At 41.0% G+C, this 21,760-nt stretch overlaps 1 protein-coding gene across 1 annotated transcript in view; it reads left to right on the top strand.

Moving 5' to 3' along the window:
• Window positions 1-21,760, top strand: part of MYO1D (myosin ID) — a 161,957-nt gene that overhangs the window by 45,536 nt on the left and 94,661 nt on the right. The window contains exons 9-15 of the mRNA XM_030021143.2: window positions 197-342; window positions 425-539; window positions 1,258-1,428; window positions 6,281-6,351; window positions 8,113-8,187; window positions 9,745-9,877; window positions 19,353-19,519. Of these exons, the coding sequence (XP_029877003.1) occupies window positions 197-342; window positions 425-539; window positions 1,258-1,428; window positions 6,281-6,351; window positions 8,113-8,187; window positions 9,745-9,877; window positions 19,353-19,519 (878 nt within the window). The remainder of the gene's footprint in view (window positions 1-196; window positions 343-424; window positions 540-1,257; window positions 1,429-6,280; window positions 6,352-8,112; window positions 8,188-9,744; window positions 9,878-19,352; window positions 19,520-21,760) is intronic.

Raw genomic sequence — 21,760 nt, 5'->3', positions numbered from 1 at the left:
GAAAGAAAAAAAAAAATACTTTCATAGAATATTTTCTTCATGTCAGTAGCTGTTCACTTTTAGCAGAATGTCATCTGGAGCTTTTGTGTAGTTAGGGCAGCATCCTGAATTAAGCTTTGTAGCACCACGTGTTGCATTTACCAGAAAGAACTGAGACAGATGCAGGCAAAATTCCTCAGTATTTGTTTCTTGGCAGGCTATATACGAGCGCCTCTTTTGTTGGATTGTGACACACATCAATGATGTGATTGAAGTGAAGAACTATGACACTACAATACATGGGAAAAACACAGTCATTGGCGTCCTGGATATCTATGGCTTTGAAATATTTGACAATAACAGGTGAGCCACGTTGTTAAAGCACAGTGCTTTGCCTTCTCCTTTCCCAGAAAACTGATCACCTTTTTTTCTTATGTTTTTGCAGTTTTGAGCAATTTTGCATTAATTACTGCAATGAAAAGCTACAGCAGCTCTTTATTCAGCTGGTTCTAAAGCAAGAGCAGGAAGAGTACCAGCGAGAGGGAATTCCCTGGAAGCATGTGAGTGATTTGGCAGGGGAGGGAGAGGTCGGCTTGAGGTCAGTGTACCAGCATAAGTCCCAGATCTAAAGTTGCTCCACATGTACACTGCTGTCGAAGTCGATAGGACATCTGTGTCCATGCCAGCTGTACTGTCAGACTTGCTGTCTGGAAATCAGGTTGTGGAAGAAGCTAACCAATTACCTCGCAACATTTCTTTATTTGCCATGGTGTGGGAAAATAAGTGACTCCAGGTCTGAGTTAAAAAATATTGTGGCATCTCTGTGATGCCACACGCATCACTGTGTGTTTCTGTTCTGAGTGCTTATGTGTTTTGTCTAGCTCTAGGTATTAAAGTGTAAAAATCTTGAGTTCTCCTATTCAAATTCCTTTCATAATGCCAAGGACAAGATGCACAGTTTTCACTGTGGTGACTGTGCACAGTTGAAATTTAAAAGACATTTTAAAGTGCATTCTGTAGCAGTTGATTTTTAGCAGCGGTCTCAAGATTTATGTGAGGTGTTTGAAAAATCGCCTTCTCTGCTGTTTAGTGGTAGAAGAGTAGCCTGCTTAATTTTGACTTGGTGATGTGCATATTGAAAGCTGATTGCTCCTCCTTTGAACAGTGGGCCCCATTCTCTCTGTCAGACACATGGTACTATTCATCAGTGGCCAACACTGGTATGTTCCTTTTTCACTAGCCAAAGTCACAAATATACCCGTTCTTTGTTTTTTACAGATTGATTACTTCAACAATCAGGTCATCGTCGACCTGGTAGAGCAGCAGCACAAAGGGATCATTGCCATTCTGGACGATGCCTGCATGAATGTTGGAAAAGTTACAGATGAGATGTTCCTCGAGGCTCTTAATAACAAGCTAGGGAAGCATGCTCATTTCTCCAGCAGAAAGGTAACATACTCCTCCATACCCTCAAAACTTGCTTCCTTTCCTGTGTGATACCTTTTCTATTTTTTGGGGCATAATGGAATAAGGAAATAGACTCGAAGGGTGGCTGAGGTTGGAATCGTCACCATTGAGTATGAAATGAAATGCCCTGTGAGCAGCAGCAGCAGCAGCAGCTCCAAAGTACAGAACAGGCCGTCTGGTGTGGGTTTAGGTCACACCTCGGGCGGCCCTGTACCCGGCAGAGGGAGCTAAAGTATGTCCAATGTGAGATCAGTTTTATTCCAGGCATAAAAGAAGCTGAGATCGTGCCTTGACATATCATGATGTCATCTGTAACCAATCGATGTGCAGTTTCAACCCACGTGACATTCTTCCCAGGCTGCTCTAATACATAGTGACAGTGAAATTATTCACACTTCTGCTTTATTACAGCGCTGTGATTTTTTTTTTTTTTTTTTTTTCATCGTCATTGGCCACAAAACATATTCATCTCAGATTGTACCTATGATCATCCAGGCCCCTCGACTTGCTTTGTTTTTGGTACAATGTACGAATTAAAAGGCTTTATTTATTCCTCACTTGGCAGCATATTGAAAACATGGTCACCAGCCTGATTAATTTGAGAATCTTTCACACTGAGTAATCAAATAAGGGCCTTTAATTTATTGATGTTTCTCTACTGAGAAATGTCGTTTGAAATACATCATTCGGAATGCTGGTTCCCCCCTTCTCCCTCCCACCCCAGTACAATATTTTTTGTAGGTCAGAAATACAAAATTAGCATGGTTGTATAAGATATGTGCTAAAGGCTGCCTCCAGGGAGGCTGAATATAAACAATAGATCTGGATGTGGCTTGTTTGGGTAGAGGCTAGGATGAAAAGAAAATAACCACTTTTTCCTCCCAGATGTGGCTTTCCTTAAGTACCCTTTAGCTGCAGCACACCTGACATCTCCTCTGCCACATGCATCCTAGCTGAGGGAGGGGGAAAGGGGAATCTTGCTTTCCACCTTAACCTAGATTTTACCTGCTTAAGCAGCAGATGCACAGCATGTTCTGAGTAAACTCACCTGAAAACAAGTATTTTCATGGAGCTAGTCTGCATTTCTACATTTTAATGCAAATTGATTCCTTTAGTAGTACTAATGATTGTGAATAGTGAAGCCTGGGGGGATGGAGTCTTAAATCCTCTGCAGTGGGGTGGTGTGGGAAGTGGTCCAGTTTCTGGAGCTTTCTAGTCAATACATGTAAGCTGGTAAAGGAGTTCAGTTTCTGTTCTGTCCTTGGTCCCATGTCTGCTAAGGTGGCATGGTTCCATCATGAAGAGAGCAGGTAGTACTTTGATACAGCGAGGAAGAGGACTGAATTTCATAAAGTATATGGGAGGCTATAAAATGAAAATTAAAAAAAAAAAAAAAAATCTGTTTGAGTCCTTACCTTCAGGAGTCCCTTCGCAGCATAGGAAACATTAAAAGAAAATACTGCTTGTTGCAGCATTCCTCAGTAGGGGGTGGCATTGTCAGAAAACTGTTTGCACAGACTAAGAGGGAAACAAGGAATACTGGCATAAATAATGTTTATGGAGGGTATGATGTATCTTCCTGGCTTGCTAATTTCGAATTTAAATCAATATAGCCTTGAAAAAATTGACCCATAAAACTCTCAGCATCATAATTATTTTTTCCCTCCTCTCGTGTCTTTGCAGATGTCCTTTACCAGTATCTAAGATATCTTCCTCAGTCCCATCTAGAACTGCTGTAGGAAACCTGAGCTTTCTAAGCCAGCCTCTTCTAGCTTGAATTAAAACAAAGGACTTGATTTCATTTCATAATTTGCTTTTGTAGACTGCAGTAGTTCTTTCCAGATCCTATAAAGTTCAGTGTAGATCAAAGCTGTTCCTCAAGAGTTAAAGTATGTGTGCTGATATGTTATGGGAACAGCTCCCATCTTTCAGCCTGAGTTAATGCTTCACTGCTGCCCTGTAGAGCGTGTTGGACACTAGCTCCATGTGGATAAGCTCTAAGGGACTGCTGTGCCCTAAATAGTAGTGTCCTAGTTTGTGTACTGCATGTCTGATCTGCTGCTGTCTGCTTGGTTGTCCTGGTGAAAGCCAAACAAACCAGGAAAAATACTGGCAAACACTTCCACTATGAGTATTTGTGGCAAAATTTTATGTTCCTAGAGCATGGGTCATCCTTCTCTGAATTGTGTAATGCTAATCTAGATCTGTACAAATGCTAACTATTCTGATAGTACTTCTCAACATCACAGGTTCATTTTTTCAGCCTCTTTAAGTTCTGATTTTTTTCAGTTGATCTCATACTTTTAAAGGATCAAGTGCAGAGATAGTGTATAAATTCCTAAATCTTCAAATAGTGGTAAGTTCTCATTAGTGTCAATCTCAACAAGATGATTGTGAAGGCATTGTGTAGGAGAAGGTCCATTCTAGTCCACCTGATGTAGTATCTTCCAAGACACTAGGCAATAGTGAAGGTCTAAGTGACAGAAGAATATGGGACAAATGCATAATGATAATTTGATGTGCTCCCAGTCTCCAGTGATCTGCAGTCCAGGAACCTCCTGAGTCAGGGCTGGTGTCCTTAATAGTTTGGGTTGTGTTGGTTTTTTGTTTTTGGTTTGGTTTGGTTTGGGTTTTTTTGATTTGACAAAGAATTCTACAGCTTAGGTACTCACGTGAAGAGCTCCTTCCTTCCCGTTTTCCTTCCTTCTCCCTTTTCCCTTGTAGGTTACATCTGTTGCCTCCTAGTTCTTGAACAGCAAAACACAGTTCTCTGTGTCTTCCAATACATCATCTCCATGTCATTTGCCATGGTCTCCTGATGTTTCTTTCTTAACCTGAAGAGGCTTAGTTCATTTGGCCCTTCCTCCTGTAGCAGTCAGTCAGTGCTATTGATCATTTTTGCCCTTCATCAAGCCGCTTCCAGTTCTCCTGTGTCCTTTTTGAGATAGAGGGTAGTTAAGATACTTGCTGAGTTGGGAATGGACAGTTTGGGGCCCATCATTCGCCATGAACTTTGGCATTTCCCTGTGTGTATCACTGTATTTATGTTGAATTTCATTTGCTCTTCTTTGCCATTCCTTTAGCCTCTCATGTCTTCCTGCAGTTCTTCGCAGCCAGCCATTGTCTTTATTTCCTTCCCTGAATAATTAAGTACCATCAACAAGCCTAATCACCTTCCTATTACCCTCGGGTTATGCATCATTTCAGATGATGTTAACAATGGAGACCACAGTGCAGGGCGGCAGGACTCCTGTTTCCCATCTTTCCAACAGTTATCTGTGTGAGGACCCTTTCTCTTATCTTTCATAGCAGCTTAAATTCTTTGAGTTGTTAGTGAGGAACCTTGTGAAAAGGCTCACAGAAATCCAAGCAGAGTATCAACTACATCAATACGCTTGCTGTTCTTTTTTAGTATTTTCAACTGATTTGCCCAGTAGACAAGAAGTTCACAGAGAGAAACATTCCTTAAAAAACCTAGCATCCTGTTAAACCACCTTCTAGTCTCTCCAGTACTGGATGAGTTTTAAGCGAGAAGCTTGTGCAGCCAGCTGTGTCCTGTGTGGTAGCAACAGTTGCTTCATTTCATTATGTTTTTTCTTGTCTTATACCTCTTCTATTGACATGTAGGTTTGAGATGCATGTTTTGGGTGGTTGAAAAAAGGCATTACATCCTCCATAGCTCCTTGCTGGTGAACACAGCTGTATAAAGAAAAATTACTTTGTTTTCCTGATATGGCCTCATTTCTTCATTTTCTCTTGTGTTCCTTCTACACCTTGGTCATCTATCAGCTCTGCAGACCCTGGTGTGCTTCCTGCTCCTGTTGCGCTGGACTGCTTGTACCTTTGTAACCTTCTGTGTACCTTGTTACTCAAACTTTATGGTTTCCTCCGTGTGATTTTTTTTTTTTTTTTAATTATTTTATTTTAAATATTTTATTTTATTTTTTTACATCTGTCAGTTTGAGCCAATCTATTTTCTACTCTTGGACACAGGCAAACTTTTTTGGAGGATATCTTCCTGCTTCTAATAATCTCTCCTGCCCTGCAGTTTAACCATGCTAATTTCCTCTTTTATTTTCCCAGGACTTTTGGTGGATAGTAGATACTTGCTCATAGCCCTCGGTGTTTTTAAATGGTGCCCATGCTTCTTGCAAAGACTTAATTCATCTACCTGCCCCTTTTGGCTCATTTTTATCTTGTTCGCCTTTTTTAATTAAGCTGAGCCTGATGGATTTTTTTGGCTTCTGTTACTCCTGAAGGGATGAGTGTATTATGGTCACTGCTACTGAATGGCTGCCATGTAGGCACTTGACATCTTCGTTGTAGTAAAGGAACGTGATGGGAAGTCTGAGCTGAGAGCAGAGGGTTGGAGCTGTGACCACCCTGGGTGGATCTTAGATGATCCAGAGTGACTTGAGACAGAACAAGCATTGCTGTTGTAACTGTCCTATTTTGATTGCTTCATTTCTTTGCTAAGGAGTGATACTGCAATGGAAAAAAATATACAGGAAGACTTAAAGTACTGAATTAACTCCTAGGTGCAATGTTTCTCTAAGTGCACAAATGTTCTTTTTGCATAATGGTGTTTCTGAGATAGCATCAATTTTTTAATAAAAATATAGGCTCTTGCAACTTGATTTTGTACAAATATATGTTCTTATAATGCATCCATGAAAAAATATTACAAAGCAGTGTTATAACTGGATTTCACATCTACACATGCATATATAAAATGGAATAACTGTAGTTTCCATTTTTATTTCCAATGCATATTGTTCTTCTATGAAACTTGAAAATCCACGGGTGAGTTTTAATGTATGTGAATTTATTTTAGCTTTGTGCAACTGACAAGACGCTGGAGTTTGACAGAGACTTTCGAATCAAGCACTATGCTGGAGATGTGATGTAAGTTTCTTTCAGAAATAAAGTTGCACCTTCTATTTTTGTCTTTTAGCTAGCTTTGAAGTGGTACAATATTCTAATTTAATGCTGCTTCTGGTATGAACCAGAATAGCTGTCATACAGAATTACAGAGTGCAGCAGTTGCTTATCAATTAAATCTTATGCTGGTTACTTGCTATACAGAATATCATTTTGTACTTGGAATTGAAACAAAAGGAGAATATGGGGAGGGGGGATGAGGGAAGAGCAGTTCTTTAGGAAAAAAAAGGATGGGGGTCAAAAAAAAAGCCAGCACAGTTTATGCAGGAAAACTATATTGAGCTAATAAAATCTGGTTTAGACATCTGTTTAGTATGATTATATAACTCTCTGGCTTTAAATTCTCAAATCAGTTTGAGCAGACTCAAAATACAGGGTAGTGTTAAACTGCAATAAGTATCAGTGCAAGGAGCCTTCCCTGTTCAGGTTGAAAAGTTTTCTGTACCTGAAGCCTACAAAAATGGCTACAGTATGTGACAGTAATATGAAGGAAGATTAAGTGGAAGTGAAAGATGCCCATATGTTAGAAACTGTTCCCTGGGAAAGCTGTTGTCTGGAATATCAGTGGAGTGATTTAATGGTTTAGGATTTGTGTTAACTCCCCATGCCAGCAGAATCTAAAGGGAGTTAATGAGGAAATAATTTAGGATTTATTTTACCTTGGGATTAAATTTACCTTTAATTTATAAGGGTAACCAGTGGGATCATACTGGAGCCCATTCAGTGCATCTAGATTTTGTTCTGCAGTCTTTGCTGAGTGATTGCAGATAGACATCCCTTATTTCAAAGCATTTTGGCATGGAGGAGAAAATACGAGGTGCCATATTAGTGGTTGAACCTTCTGCACTGCCAGTGGCTGAAAAATTTTGTAAAAGAAAACTGAAATATGGAAATATTTGCAGATAATACATGAGCCTAGTTGTGTTATGTGGAGCAGTATGATTTGAGGGTGGCTCCGTGCAGGGATTTGAATGTTGTTGGGCTCTGGATCCCAGTGCCTGCAGTTCAGGTGCAGGCTTCCCTGGGGGGTATCTGAAGCTCCAGAAGAACTGAGTGGGAGTCACTGAATGGGGAGATTTTGGACCTTTTCTTTGAGGACAGAGCGCTGTCTGTCTTGAGTCTTGGAGAAGAGATGAAACTCTGAAATGATAGTCTTTCAGGGTGGTATTTCTGTGGGAACAGAGGAAGGAAAGAGTCCAAGATGTATGTGTGTGTTGATTTCCAAGAGAGTCCCTAGTCACTGGTTATAGGCTGCTCTTGATTTCAGGCACTTACCCACTAGAGAATCTTCCCTGACACCAAGAGAGGGATGGACTAGACATACTGAAAAAGAAAACATCATTCCTGTAGGATTTAACACAAACACATGCTCTGAATTTGGAGGCAGAAGTCCTGAGTGTAACTCTTGAATTTAGGCCATCTGCAACTTGCTCAAGTCCTGCTAGGTGTCTCAGCCATCATGCTCTCCACCTGCATAGTTCAAATAGCTTTCTAAAACTAGATGTATGTTGTTCCTGCACTGGAGGTGGAAAGTTGGGCAGAAAGATCTAAGTCTCACACAGTGCTCATGCAGCAAATTAGTGATAGGTTGGGAAACAGAGCTGGATTCCTGACTAGCATCTGCTGTGTTTGTAGGAGTGCAAAGATGCTGATTCCACACTGATACCAGCAGCCCAGAAAAGGACTTTGCTTCTTTGCATTTAACTCTGTTTTCGTTTTTTTTAGTTACTCAGTCACTGGATTTATTGACAAAAACAAGGACACTTTATTTCAAGACTTCAAGCGCCTCATGTACAACAGGTAGGAATAAAAATATTAAGGAGGTGAATTTAAATCTGATTTGTCTGAATCCTTTTTTATAGAGTGGATGCTAGAAGAAACTAATGTTTTCACTGATGCTATCTTTACTGTGTGTGCAGTGCACGTGAATAAACACATTGCTTTGGGATTTGATCTTTGTATATCCACCGCAACCCAAAGGCTGTTAGTTTGATTTTTCAGGATAAAGTCCTTATTCTGTATACGTTGTTTTTGTTCTGATATAACCTTTAATTTAACTAAATTTAAAGTGTGTGTTTGAAACCAACTCATGCAATCAAGATAGCTGTGCAGAGATTACCTGTGCTGCTTGATTTGTTGTTAACCAGGTTTTTGGACCAGTTGCAAACGTACCATTACTGATCTCTCTTTAATCAATGCTAAAGATTCTGAGTAGCATTTGGTCAATGACAGATAATCACTGCCCCAGCTAGAAGTCCCTGTTTTGAAAGAAAGTATAGGGGTGAGGGGGAAAATGGGCAAATAGATTTGAATCCTTTTCATATGTGCAGTGACATGAAAAATTTAAACCATGTAGTCACATGTTATGAATACTAATCAGGCAAGTAAAAGTTGCCTTTGACAAGCAAATTTGAAATCCTGTCAAAATGTCTGTGTATCTATAAGTGCCCCAGAAAGCTGTTTTCCTTGACTGCTGGCATTAAACATGTTCTAATTATTTTGTGACTGTGGCCTATCTCAACCTTTCAGAGACTTTGCTCAGAGGTAGAAGTCAGCATAAAATAGCCTGCAGCTGCATGGACAACTCTGTTTACCTGGTTTAAAAGCTAGTACAAGTATTAACTTAGTTGACAATCCTGTTATGTTTACTTGAATAGTCTTGCTGTTTGTGTTTTCAAGACTTCACATTAACCAAAAACCTGCAAAATATTTGCTGTACAGAGGTTTTATTAAATTTAGCCTCTGTTTTCCTTTAATTCTCTGGTAAAGGCTGTTCACAAAGACCACTTACAGCATATTAAAGAATGTGATAGATTGGCTATTAGATTGCTGTAACTGCTTTCAGCTTTTGTCTATTCCAGAGCTCTTGCCATCCATCATGGACATTTTACCTCACCTTCAACCCTTCAAGAAAATATAGGCTAAAATGTATAAATTACTTTATATATCAAGAATGGTGCAGAAAAACAGCTTGAAATCAGATAGCAAGTTTCAAGGGAGGATGTTGTGGGCTATGGTCTTACTCTCTTCTGTTTTGATTAAATTCTTTATGTTTGTGTCAGTAAGGCAGGCTCTGCTTTTGATAGATCACTTCTGCAGGATTTTTACTATCCCATTACTACACAACTTTATCTGAAGAGGAGAATGCGCTTGTCATTTTTCCAGAATATTCGGTTGTAAGCTTCAACCATATATTGCTCAAGAGCACAAGAGATATCTTGCCCAGGAATGTCATATTGGTTTGGCTGATACATTTTGAGCTGAAAACACCAGTAGATCTGGGTAGAAGCAAGCTGTTGAATTTTGAATTTAGCAGAAGTGCTGTTAGACTGTGCAATTAAAGAGACTGTCTTTTAGCTCTAACCCTGTGTTGAAGATGATGTGGCCTGAAGGTAAACTGAGCATCACTGAGGTAACCAAGAGACCTCTGACAGCTGCTACTCTTTTTAAGAACTCCATGATTGCACTAGTGGACAACCTGGCATCAAAGGTAAATATTTCTGTTTCAAAATTGACTCCAGCTTCTGATTAGTAGGGTGTAGCTTCTCTGTGGAGGGACTGCCACCTTCCTATCACTGCAATTAGTTGGAAAGCCAAGCTGATCAATGGCAGATGAGCTTTGGTTGTGACAATGGGCAGCTGTGAAGATCTCCTAGGAGAGTTAGCTGCCATCCCCGCATAAAGAAGGTGGATTTTTGTTTCCTCTGTGACCAGTGTATCTTTCACTTGTAGGAAAGCCAGTCTCTTAGGTAATAATTATTATATCAAATAAATAATAATCTTTAACAAAGCTCTTTTGGCAGGCAGCCCAAAGGATGTAGTTTCACAGTGGAGAGATTCTCTCTTTCTGGTTTTCAATGCCAAGTGACTTCCATGAAAATACAGGCAGGCCTGCATGATTTCCTTCTTTCCTCCTCTTTGGTGTGTCAGAGAGTGAGAAGTGAAACCTTTTATTTTATTAAATAATTAAGTTATAGTAGAAAGTATTGCTTTGGCAAGCACCACTTTGTGTGAAGAAAGGTAGCTAAGGGAATGAACTGGGAAAGGAGCTGTTTGAATGCAGTGCAGCTGAGTGGCAGGATGAGGCGAGTAGTGTGATCCCTCATGTGAGCAGAGATCACTAAGAAATATTTGGGTGTTACTGATGCCAGGTGACCTTGCTGGACTCCTGGCATTTTGGTAACCTTGTAGAAGGCATATGTGGTTCACAAGAGATGAACAGTGAGCCCAGAGTAGTGATATATGTTAACATTTAGAATAATTAAGCAATAAAGGGCAATGTGTTCTGACTATCTTCTTGGGAGTTGTGGTAGGAAAGGAAATGTTAGTGGCCGAAGATCTGGAGGAAGAGCGTGCATGCAGATGTGGTAAGGCTAGGAAAAGCTTTGTAGAAAAGATGATCCTTGTTCTAATAAGACGACTCTGTGAAGAGTAGAGCGCTATTTGAATTTTTGCTTGGAGTGGCAGCCCTGTGAGTAACAAAGTATTCATAGGTGCTGTCTTGGTCAGAGCACAATGATAGAGTGCTGGCTGTGCATAGGAAGAGAAAGCTATCCTCACTGGGAATATTATAAGAAATAATATATTGCTTCATGTTTTCCAGAATTAGGAGACGAAAACACGCTTGCTTTATATTTTTGACTTCTAGTTCTGGAGTGGATTTAATCTTCGGCAATAAATCTGCAGGAGGGCGTGCAAGCCCGACCAAAGCTGTCTTGTGGTGCTAGCTGAGCTTCCTGACTGAGGAATGAAGCCCCATAGCTCTCCCCAGTACTGTTTGACTAAGGGCTGCTAAGAGGATGCCCTTGTTAGCCCAGCCAAAGGCCAGGTCTTGCTTTAGGCAGGCACCATTAGTAGAGATTGAGAGAGGTCCTACCCCACTGCCTGTGCAGCCAGAGAGGAGCTTTCCTGGATGGCAAATCATGAGCTGTTGGGGCTGAAGAAGGTGGCTGCGACTCTGATGGAAGGGAGATGAGGACAGGCTTTAGTCAGACTTTCCAAGGAGTCAAGATTTGCCTGATCTGTCAGTCTTCCAAATAATTTGCTGGCTAGCCCTAACCTAAATTTGGTATAGAGATGTCAAGAAGCCAGAGAGGTTTCTCTGTGTGTTGTGAAAATGAGTAGTTGGGGAAGGAAGAAAGATTCTGATTGATGCCGCTTGTGGTTAGTGCAGTTCTCGGTTGTACAGAGCAGTCACATTATCTCTTGCCTAGCCAAATGGGTAGGGAACCTAATGCGCTGCAGTGAGGTGTTTCGAGCAATACAGACAGCAACTGGGGGTGTTGTAGTGGAGGGCTGTGATCAAGGGGGGATAGGGAGCTGTTGGTGGGGATGTTCAGCAAGCATGCGTGGAAAAACTTCATTTGCTTGTTTATTGGAAAGATTGTTCTAGGCCACCTGGTATTTGTAAAAATAGAATAGTCAAGAGAATGCCATGTGCTGTGGTGGTTTGAACAATTCCTGCAACTCACAGCAGGAGATGAAGAGTTTAAATCGCACATCATCCATCTTGAGTCAGTAGGTACCAAAATTCATCATTGAAGGTTGGCTGGCTTATGTGAAATGAGTTAGTTTCAGTCCATTTATCATAGGTATCTCTGTCACAAATGTCAGCCTTTTTCAAGGATAGGCCATAACCAGGAACTGTTTCCAAGTCGAATTTAAGCTCATGAATTCACTAGGAGGTTCCTGTGTGTGTCTCAGTATAGTCCTATCCCATTCTTTACTTTCCTTAAACTTTCATTAAGAAACTTGTATTGAAGATGTTGGGGTTTTCCTGATTTTTCTGTTGAATAGCAATGAAGAAAATTGTCTTAGAGCATTGTATTTCCCAGAGAATTATGGATCCCATTAAAGGGAAGGCTGTCATTAAACAAGTGTGTTTGTCAGGACTGAACAAGGACTCTTGCCAAGCAGGAAGGAGCCAAGGGCTGTCTTGGTTGTGCAGTGTTTTATGGCCAACCTTTAGCATGATGGAGAGCTGGAATGAAGGCAGTGAAATTTGCACTTTGGAGTCTGCTGTTTAAAAGTTTACATGGCTAACGCTCCTTGCAGAACGGTGTTTGTAGGTACTTAAGTTTGCAAACTAAGTTACGTTTTTGAGCTTTAGCTATTTTTAGCGGAGATCCTGGCTGTTATACATCTTAAAAACCAAAAAAAATTGGTGAGACCCATCCTGAAGTCAAGCTTGTGTTACTTTAAAGGGTCTAAATTTTGGTGCATCCTAGAAAGGAGAGGCTGCTTAGATAAGGGTCCTGAACACAATCATTGTGTACTTCAAACAGTAAAACAGAGTCCAGAGAGATAGTGCTTCTGTTTGGCCCTTCTGCCCTGAGGATCTCTTTGAGGTGACTTTTTGGACAGTTAATAATTATGTGCATGTTATTAGCAAGCTAATAACTGGGCATTCAAGCCATGCTTTGCTAGATACTGGTTATGCACAAATAAATGGGATGCTCTGCCTCTGAGTCATTGCCAGTTTGGATAATTGTCTTGGCTCTCTTACTTCTGCTGGGGGCTGGAGAGTGGGTGAACAGTCGCTGTTCCTGGGCCGGTAAAACCACTGTCTCTTTGGGGGACACCACTCATTGCAGTTACGGGTACTGTAATTCTTCCCTCGGGTTGTGTTACTCATTTTTCCTGTGCTTAACTTGGGACCGGAGTTGCACTTCTGGGGATCAACAATGACAACGTCTATGTGTCTGACTGCGGTTTGGACCCTGCAGGACTTTTTTTGGGAAGCCTGTGGTAACAGCTGATGAAAACAGCTCTCTGAAAACAGCATTGCACAAGCGGTGTTAGCTGCTGTGGTGTACGGATGTCAGAGGAATAAGGTTCCATAGGGAGAGGTAATACCAGTTCATGTTTTTCTCAGTTGTTTCTCAAAAAACCAAGAAGATAGGCTTGAGTTTTGTTGCAGTTTGAGCTGATGATTTACTAGTTACTGGAGTGTGCCCAGTATGTAAGTGCAGTCAGCGCTGCTTTTCTCATCCTGGCCTCCCATTCCACCTAGGCTCTTCTTGCTTGCTTAATGTTTCTCTGTAAACTGTTTTAAAGCATATTTATGTGCTCTGTTTCTACAGTCCTCAAATAGAATGGCAGTCCAAGAGCTCTCCTTCATTGATACTCGTTTGGCCTTACTGGAAAGCTGCAGGTTTTTTGGCAGTATCAACAATATCTTTAAACCTGTCATTTGGGGGAATAGTCTCCAAAAATGCTAATTTGGTGGGCAGGAATAATAATAATAATAATAATATCAGAAACAAAGCTCAAAGTCTGTGAATACAGTAGCTGCAGCATTAGTTGGTTATTTAACTTTTTCGGTATTTAAAATAACCACCTTTAAAATTCTGTTTTGTTGGTATTCTGGTTTAAATCTGGAATTTGGTAATGAAGCAGAGTTCTGTGGTCCCTGAGAGGAAGGGGCAGGTGGTGTGGTTATTAGGGTGTCAGATGCTTCCATTAGGGTGAGTAGCATAAAACTGTTGTTAACGCTGTAGGAGCTGTTCATAAATACAGTTTTAACCTCAGCTGGTGTATGCACATGTCCATACGAGTATGAAGACTCAGGAAATAGGTTTTTGGAGGATGCTGAGTTGAAGTGGCGCTTATCGGTACTGGTATCTCAATAATACTGTAATCCTCCAGACTTACTACACTGAGAGTCTTTTGGGCAGAAACCTCTGGTAGGTAGAAAAAAGTGCCTTTTTTTTTTTTTCCCCTCCCCCAAAAACAAACGAACCAAAACAAAAAGTAGCTTTACAGAATTGCCATGTAACATTTCTCAAGCACATGTTTTACTGCCCGTGCTATTCTCTTGAGGATTTGGTCTTTCTGTGATGGATTACTTTGAGTGGCTTTTCTTTTAAATACTGACACAGGAAGTCCTTTGGTTGACGTGGTGTAAATGATGAGCTTCTCTAGGAACTCTTACTGGACATGCTTCCCCCCCCCCCCCCCCCTTCTTTTTTTCTTTTCTTTTTTTCCTCTCCTTCTCTGTAACTCCTTTTGTCTGACTCTTCTTTCTTCCATACCTCTCCTCTCCTATTCAGGTTGACAGGCTTCATCTCTAGTAAGTTATAATGTCATCACTGTGACTGATTGGACATATCCAGCACAAATTTGTCAGTCCTGTGTCGTCTCCCTTATCTAACGAGCTATAAACTATGGAGAAGAAATCTCTCGAGGAGGAGTTTGTTTAGGTGGAATGACTTTAAACTGGTTTGTTTTCTTTTTAACACTTAAAAGTCTAAAAATCCCTCAGCCTGAGTTAAAAAAAAAAAAAAATCAGTTACAATTGGGCATCTAAACAGCTTTTGGTACTGGGGCCTTTGTGTCTCTGTATTTCACTTCTTCCGTTTATAAAATGCAGCTCCCAGGCTTGACAGCCTCATGGTGCAATAATGGGAGCTGCATAATTATCCCCCTGAAGAGCTGAGGCTGGTGGGATTGTAAGCATGGAATAATCTACTTTAGAATTTACCCTAGTAGCTGTCGTTGCTGAGAGGCTTTAATTACACTGTAATTGCACTGATAGATGATCTCCTGTCTGTGCAGGAACTTCCTATTTCTGTTTTTCGAAAGGAAAGCAGCGTCTTGACTTCTGCCTTTTATAGCAAATGCAGATACAGCCAATCGTCTCTGTGCTGGGCTTGAAGTCACAGATTTTTTGCATTGAGGTTTGCTGCATTTTTGAATGGCAAAGATATGAATGACAACCCAAGCAGCCAGCTTTGCAGCGATGACGGGATTTTATGTATTAGCAATAACGAATCGCTGTGCACTGGACACTATAATGTCAGTAATGAACAAGTGATGCCATTTCCCTTGAGGCAGAGCAGGGGTGATGCGCTTTCTTGACTTCATGCTTCTAATGACTCTTTAATTTGGTACCTGTGTTCTCAAGATGTTGTAGTTCTGTTCATCAAATGTAGAATATTTGTGATATCAATCTCATCAAAGGATTTATATTCATCTTGACATCAGATGCTACACAACAGTACCGAGGGCAGATCTGGCATCGTCTGGCATCATTCTGATGTTAGTGATCCTGTTGCTAACACTGAGATAGGTCTGTCCTTAAGGGTAACTAACGTGTGAATGGAGAATTGGCCCAAGCCGAATATTAGCAAGAGGGGATGGTGAATGGTCTGCAATTCTCCCTTTCACAACTGCAGACACTTTCATAGCTTCTCAGTTCAGGTGTAATTCGGGGAGTCTCTGTACAACCTCCTTATTTCCAGTCATATAGGAGACTTGTTCTAGCAGAAGAATGACCTGGCCTTTGTTTCTTGCCATACAACCGAGAGATTACAATACAGAGCTTATAAATTGCAGCCATCAGGTGCAGCAAACTCCTACTCCTCATCAGTTATAGCTGCCATGACCACGTCAAACCTACTTCAACACTGATTCAAAGTTCAGAAAGGGCTGCTTCTACCTTCATAGTTTGACACACAATGTCTGAGAGAGCGTGAAGAGCACCGATGACAGCTGCATTCCCATGGCACAGCCGAGCTCTACAACTGAAGGAAAAATCATCACCCACGCAGATTGCAAGTTCTGAGAGCTGGTAGGAGACTGCTGAGTGAATAAAGACCCTTGTAAACCTTCTTACCTTCAGTACAGAGATAACTTTCAGGAGAAAGCCAAAAAAGTTCACGTGTAAATCTCTTAGAACTCTTTGAACTGTACCAGCACGTAATATTTCACTGTTCTCTCCTTAAGGAAAGGAGAACAAATAGCATAGGTATGGGTTGTGTTGAATTACCATGGCAGAAGAAAGTGCTTCGTGTGGTGGTGACTCGGTAGAAGACCTCACGCAGAACAGAGCTGTTGCTTGGCTTCCTGGTGCCCCAGGGAAGTTGTGTCCTTAGTATTCCTTCCTTTTGTGAGCCCACTGCTCTCTGAGGATATGAAGAGAAGAGCAGGGTGAAGAGAGCACTGCCCTACCAGGGGGCTCAGCTGGTTCTTTGGAAGTGGGGCAGTTTTCTCTACTGCGTGCAGCTTTGCCTCAGTCTCCCTGGTAAGGAAAGGAGCCAAACAAGACTGTGAAAGAGCTATCCCTGATGCCTTTCATAGGGAGAGATGAAGTCACTAGAGGAGAAGGGAGATGATATAAGAATGTATATTGCTCACGCACTCCCCACACGTACTTACGCACTCCTCGGCTGCTGCATGGAGGGTAGGCAGGACAGGGATGCTGCCAGCTCTTGTAAGGGTGATTGGCTTAGATTTTGCTCACTCTCCTCAGTGCCATATATTCCTACCCCAAGGACAGCCCTGCAGGAGAAAAGCACAGCTTGATGCTACTGATAGCATGCTTAAGAAAGCAGGGAAACGTTCCAGTCCAACACCTTCCCCAGAAGATCCAGCAGTTTATATCAGTTTCTAGGATAGAAGGCTCTGCTTTTCCAAGGCCTCCATATCTTAGCCTATTCATTACTCATATTCAGCCTATTCATGTTCGTTAGTGAGTGGAAGCTCCGTGTGCCTCTCCTTAGTGCTGTGTACCTCCAGGTTATGTCAGGACTAGCCAGGACAGTCAATAATCAATCCTGTTTCTTCAATATTACTGAAGGGAAAATAGCAATTTTGGGCCTTTCATATTATCCCGAGATTAGGTGAGTGACCTAAAATCGTAGAAAATGGGGCTAAATCATAGACAAATCACAGAAAATAGGGCTAAAGAGGACCTTGGGAATTCATCTGCTGTTTGAGGGCATCTCTGTCTCTACCTTTTCTATGCAGGTGCTTGTTCAGGCTGTTCCTCTCCAGTGATGGAGGTTCCCCTCCTTTCTGCAGGCATTCTGCACCCATTCCTTGTTCTCCTGATGCCTAATTTGAATTCTTATGCTGTAGTTAAAGCCAGTGCTTCTTTGTCCTAAAACTGAATCTTTACTTTTCTTTATATCTACCCTTTAAGTGTATAAAGTCTAACATTGGATGGTTATGTGGCTTCTCAGTCCTTCAAGACTAAAACCGTGTTTCCTCTGAGTCACATTTTCTGGATTTTTGATCTTTCTTGTTCTTCCCTGAACTGACTCACCGCCATTTGCATCCCACTTGAACTGCAGTGCCCCAAACTGAATGTAATGTTCAAATAAGTACAAATCTTTGGGGTTTTTTTGTCTTAAAGTTTTCCTGTTCCTGTGCCCCTTCTTTAGAAAAACATGAACTTGACTCATGTTCAGCTAGAGCACCTGGATCTTTTTTTAGCACTAGTGTCAAATCAGTTTTTCATTCTTTTATTATGCAACTGTTTCTGCCTAAACGTGGAACTTTGCATTTGTCCTTGCTAAATTAATCCCCCCCTTTTTTTTTCCAGACCACTCAGTCCATTTGTTAACATTGTGGGTTCTTGCACTCTGAAACTATATATTGCCTACAGATTTAGTACCCACATTGTACTCCTTCATCCAAATCACTGTTGAAACCATCTGGTAGTACTGGAACAGAACAGACTCCTTTGGAGAACCCTTGGGGTTTCCCTTTTGAGAAGGGGCCCCTGGTTACTCAGAGGAGTTTTACAGATGGTTTCACAGCCACCTGTTTCATCTAGTCCAGGGGAAAATTGCTGAAATTTCATTCTTAATTATCAGTTGTGTTTATGAAAGGTGACATCTTCTAATGTTAAGAATTCAGACAGGCTGCTTATGTCCCTTTATCATAATGTTAGCATTGCTGTAAACTGATTTTTTAAATGCTCCAGTTTAAGTGCATATTTGACATGTCCTCTGAAGCAAGTCTCTAGACATATTGTGACTTTCTGAGCTGTCTGGGATCCACGTTTGAGTTCTTGCTGTGGCTAGTGATGAGACTTGGTGGGCAGTAGGCTCTGCTAGCCTGCAGAATATGCCACTCCTTTTGCAAGGGCTACTTAAAAAATAATATATATTAGTGTCATAAGAACACAATTTTACTTTGAAAAACTAAGGTGGGCCTTTATGATGCTTCTTAATTGATTTTCCCACCACTAATAAAGTTAAAAGTGGGATAGCACGGGCTAGCAATGAAGAGAGAAGTTAATGGACTTCAAAACCCATTGTGATGAAAGCACATACATTTAAAAGGTTTATACCCACCCTTTACAGGCTGGTGCTAGTTATAGACCATGTTGGCCTAAATGAAAGTTGCCTTTAATCTCATAAAAATAAAGGTAAACATCAAAAACAGTCTAGCAGGACTGTGTATGGGGCTTATTTCCTGGGTGCAGGCTGGCTGGCAGTGGAAGGTGTGCGACCCTGTGGGACTCTCACCTGAACATCCAGGGTCAGCCCAGCCAGCTCGGGGCAGGACCACCCGGACTGTGCTGGGTGGAGTAAAGCGACCAGACCCCGTTCAATGCTCTGCAAGTCCAACGTGGTGCAGAAAGAGGAACTTGCGTGCTGGTGGCTTGTGTTTGTCCTGTGGAAGGTGTGGTGCTTGTGGTGTTGAACTGGGATGGAAGGTAGCTGGGTTTTGCCCTGCACAGGGTAGTGTTCAGTGATTTCTATCATTCAAGCATGTTGCTACAGGCTTTAGAGAACTTGATTCAGCATACTTTAAGTATTATAGAGTAATCCATGCTGCTTTTAGATGTTGGTATAGGAAAAGCCGTATCCGACAATCGTGGCAATGAATTACATTGTTTGTTCTATCTTTTATGAAGACTGTTTTTGTTATTGTCAAAGTCTGTAGAGAAGGGCGATATGGAACTGGTTCTGATAGTTACCAAAGGACAGTTGAACTTGAATGAGTAACACATTGATCCTGTAACAGATGTCGTTGCAGTGTGCTAAGGGGAGGAATGTGTTATGTGCCACTCTTGTCATTTCTGTTCTAACCTTGTCATTCCTGTTAAGCAACCAAACCTCATTCAGATGACTGGGGTGGACTGACATCTCCCATGTTTTCATGAGGAAACAGCTGTGTCCGCATAGACTTTTTTCTTTCTGAGTGAAACTCGGTTTGATTTGTCCCCTTAGGAACCCTATTATGTCCGTTGCATTAAGCCCAATGATAAGAAGTCACCACAGCTTTTTGACGAGGAGCGTTGCAGGCATCAGGTTGAATACCTTGGCCTTTTGGAGAATGTGAGAGTCCGCCGAGCAGGCTTTGCCTACCGCCAAACATACGAGAAGTTTCTTCACAGGTAAGAAGGGTGCTGGCAAGTGACTCAGTTCTTTGCAGGACAACTTGGACGTTGGAATAAGGTGTGTGATTTGGCTGTCTCCCCTTGAGTGAAGAGTAAGTCTTAAGTCCTCTGGGCTTGTGGTCCTCACTCTATGGGTGATGGTGTGTTTGGTTTAATATCTGCTGTTGGGTATGATAAAACATGAGTCTAACATGGACTCTGGTTGCTCTCATTCTGTGGAAGCAGATGTGTTTATGGGTGCATATGGGGCACTCAGGCTCAACTTCTTTTCTGCTAAAATTCATTTGCTGTATTACTCGCTGCAGCAGGAACGTGTAATGAGGTTCTTCCCCAGAGCACAACCCTAAAACCAGAGCTAATTAACTTCTGTTTTCTCTCTGAACATTGTCTAATTGTTGCAGTGAGAGAGACAGACGGACATTGTGTGTCTTGGGAAGTGCTTGATGGTGCACAGTGACATTATGCGTGTGCGGGAGGAAACCTCTGGACTTTAAAACTGGAAGTCTCAAAAAGGGATAGTAACGTGACCTCATTAAAATGTGTTTTTGATACTTCTTGCCCCTTAATTCCTACTAGACTTGTGACAAATGAAATGTTTTAGATTGAAATTTGTCTTACGGCTTCAGTAAATTAGCATGGGTACTAAGAATTCAACCTCTTGTTGATGAAATAGTGAATTGATTTTGACTTCTCTTACTGAATCAGGTGCAAAAAAGGCTGTAAGGGTAGAAAAAAATTAAACTATTCAAGCAGATGGGATGTCATGCATTAGAAACAAAGTTCTGTTGAAAGATCTTTTGCTGTTCACAGTGGAGATTTGCCTGGATATTTCATGATACCTGAAGTGGAGTGAAAGGGTCTGGCTTACTAAATACAGCCTACAGTGCTGCGTATCAGTTTTCTTAAACATTATGCAGTGGTTAGAGTGTGCTTTTGCCCTCACGTGTGGAATTCATTACAATTTACTCTTAAGATTTGTGTAATTACTATTAATATAAACAGCTGCTTTGTTTTTAATGAATGTTTGATGAGGTCCTGTAAGCTTAAGACCAGAAGTGGTGTTTACAGCCAGTAAACCAAATTAGCACATGGCAACTGGTACAGCTTTCAAGCTATTGTAACATTTGTTCTGCTGGACCCTGGAGTAGGATTAAACATCTACAGTGTAAGGTATCAGACATTGTATTTGCATATTGCAGTATTGCTCCGAGTCCAGTCTACACTGACTTTTCTAAATTAAAAAAAAAAAAAAAATCTTCTAGCCTGGATATTGGTTTTATTTTTTCAAAAATTCTTTATTCCTTGTCTTTTGAGTGAGACATACGCTCTTACAGGGGCTGGGGGATATGATTTGTGGTACAAGCCGCACATTTTTTGAGTGGTTTTTGAAGAGGGATCAGAAGGGATTTCTGTTCCTTTATATTTAACAGGCTTATTGGGAGACTGGCAACATGGAAGAGATTCCAGGCCCTTCAGCTCTGGACTCTTGCACTGCATGTGGGGCACGTTTTAAGACAGATTTAGAGTAACTCAGTGAGAAGCGATTTTGGGACATAACTTTGTCATCTGTTTGCTTACATATGCAAAAGATATTATAAAATTTCAGTCCCATAAACAGATGTTTAACTCCTTTACAGGCCCCTGAAGCTTTCAGATTTTCTGAGCCCAAAACAGATACCTGTGTTTTGTTTTGCTGATCCCTCTTGGAGGGGACAGAAGATATATATCAGGATATGTATAGAAAAGAGAGACAGCTCTCTCTTTCTCTAAAACAAAAAATATATATATGTGAGTGCATGTGTGCCTATTTTTTTATATATATGTATGTTCGTGTGTATATAAAAACATAAAACATAACTTTCATTTCTGTAGGAAAAGAGCTTGTTGCTGTTTAGCCCTAAAATACTGTAAGGTAGTTGATATCTCACATCAACCAGTAGGCAATGAAGTGAAGCACAGTTAAGACCATTAATAAATGTCCTTTTCAAGCTTTCCTTGAAATGAAGAAAACTTTTATTTGAGCTCTGTGCAAACCAGTCTGTCCTTACCAATTTGTAGAAAGTAAGATCTAAATATTTTTTTGTTGGACCAAGAGATGTCCTGCATTCACTTGGTAAAAACATCTTCCAGTTGCATGAAATGCATGTCAGGACCATGTATCTTAAATAGATGTGATGCATTCTTTTGTTTTAATATATAACTTACTGTCAAAAAAAGCTGATTGGATTTCAGAAAGGG

Source organism: Aquila chrysaetos, chromosome 8 (genome assembly GCF_900496995.4).
Source record: "Aquila chrysaetos chrysaetos chromosome 8, bAquChr1.4, whole genome shotgun sequence".
NCBI classification, from domain to species: Eukaryota; Metazoa; Chordata; class Aves; order Accipitriformes; family Accipitridae; genus Aquila; species Aquila chrysaetos.
Note: the sequence above shows the minus strand (reverse complement) of the source record. Positions and strands in the feature narration are given on the sequence as shown.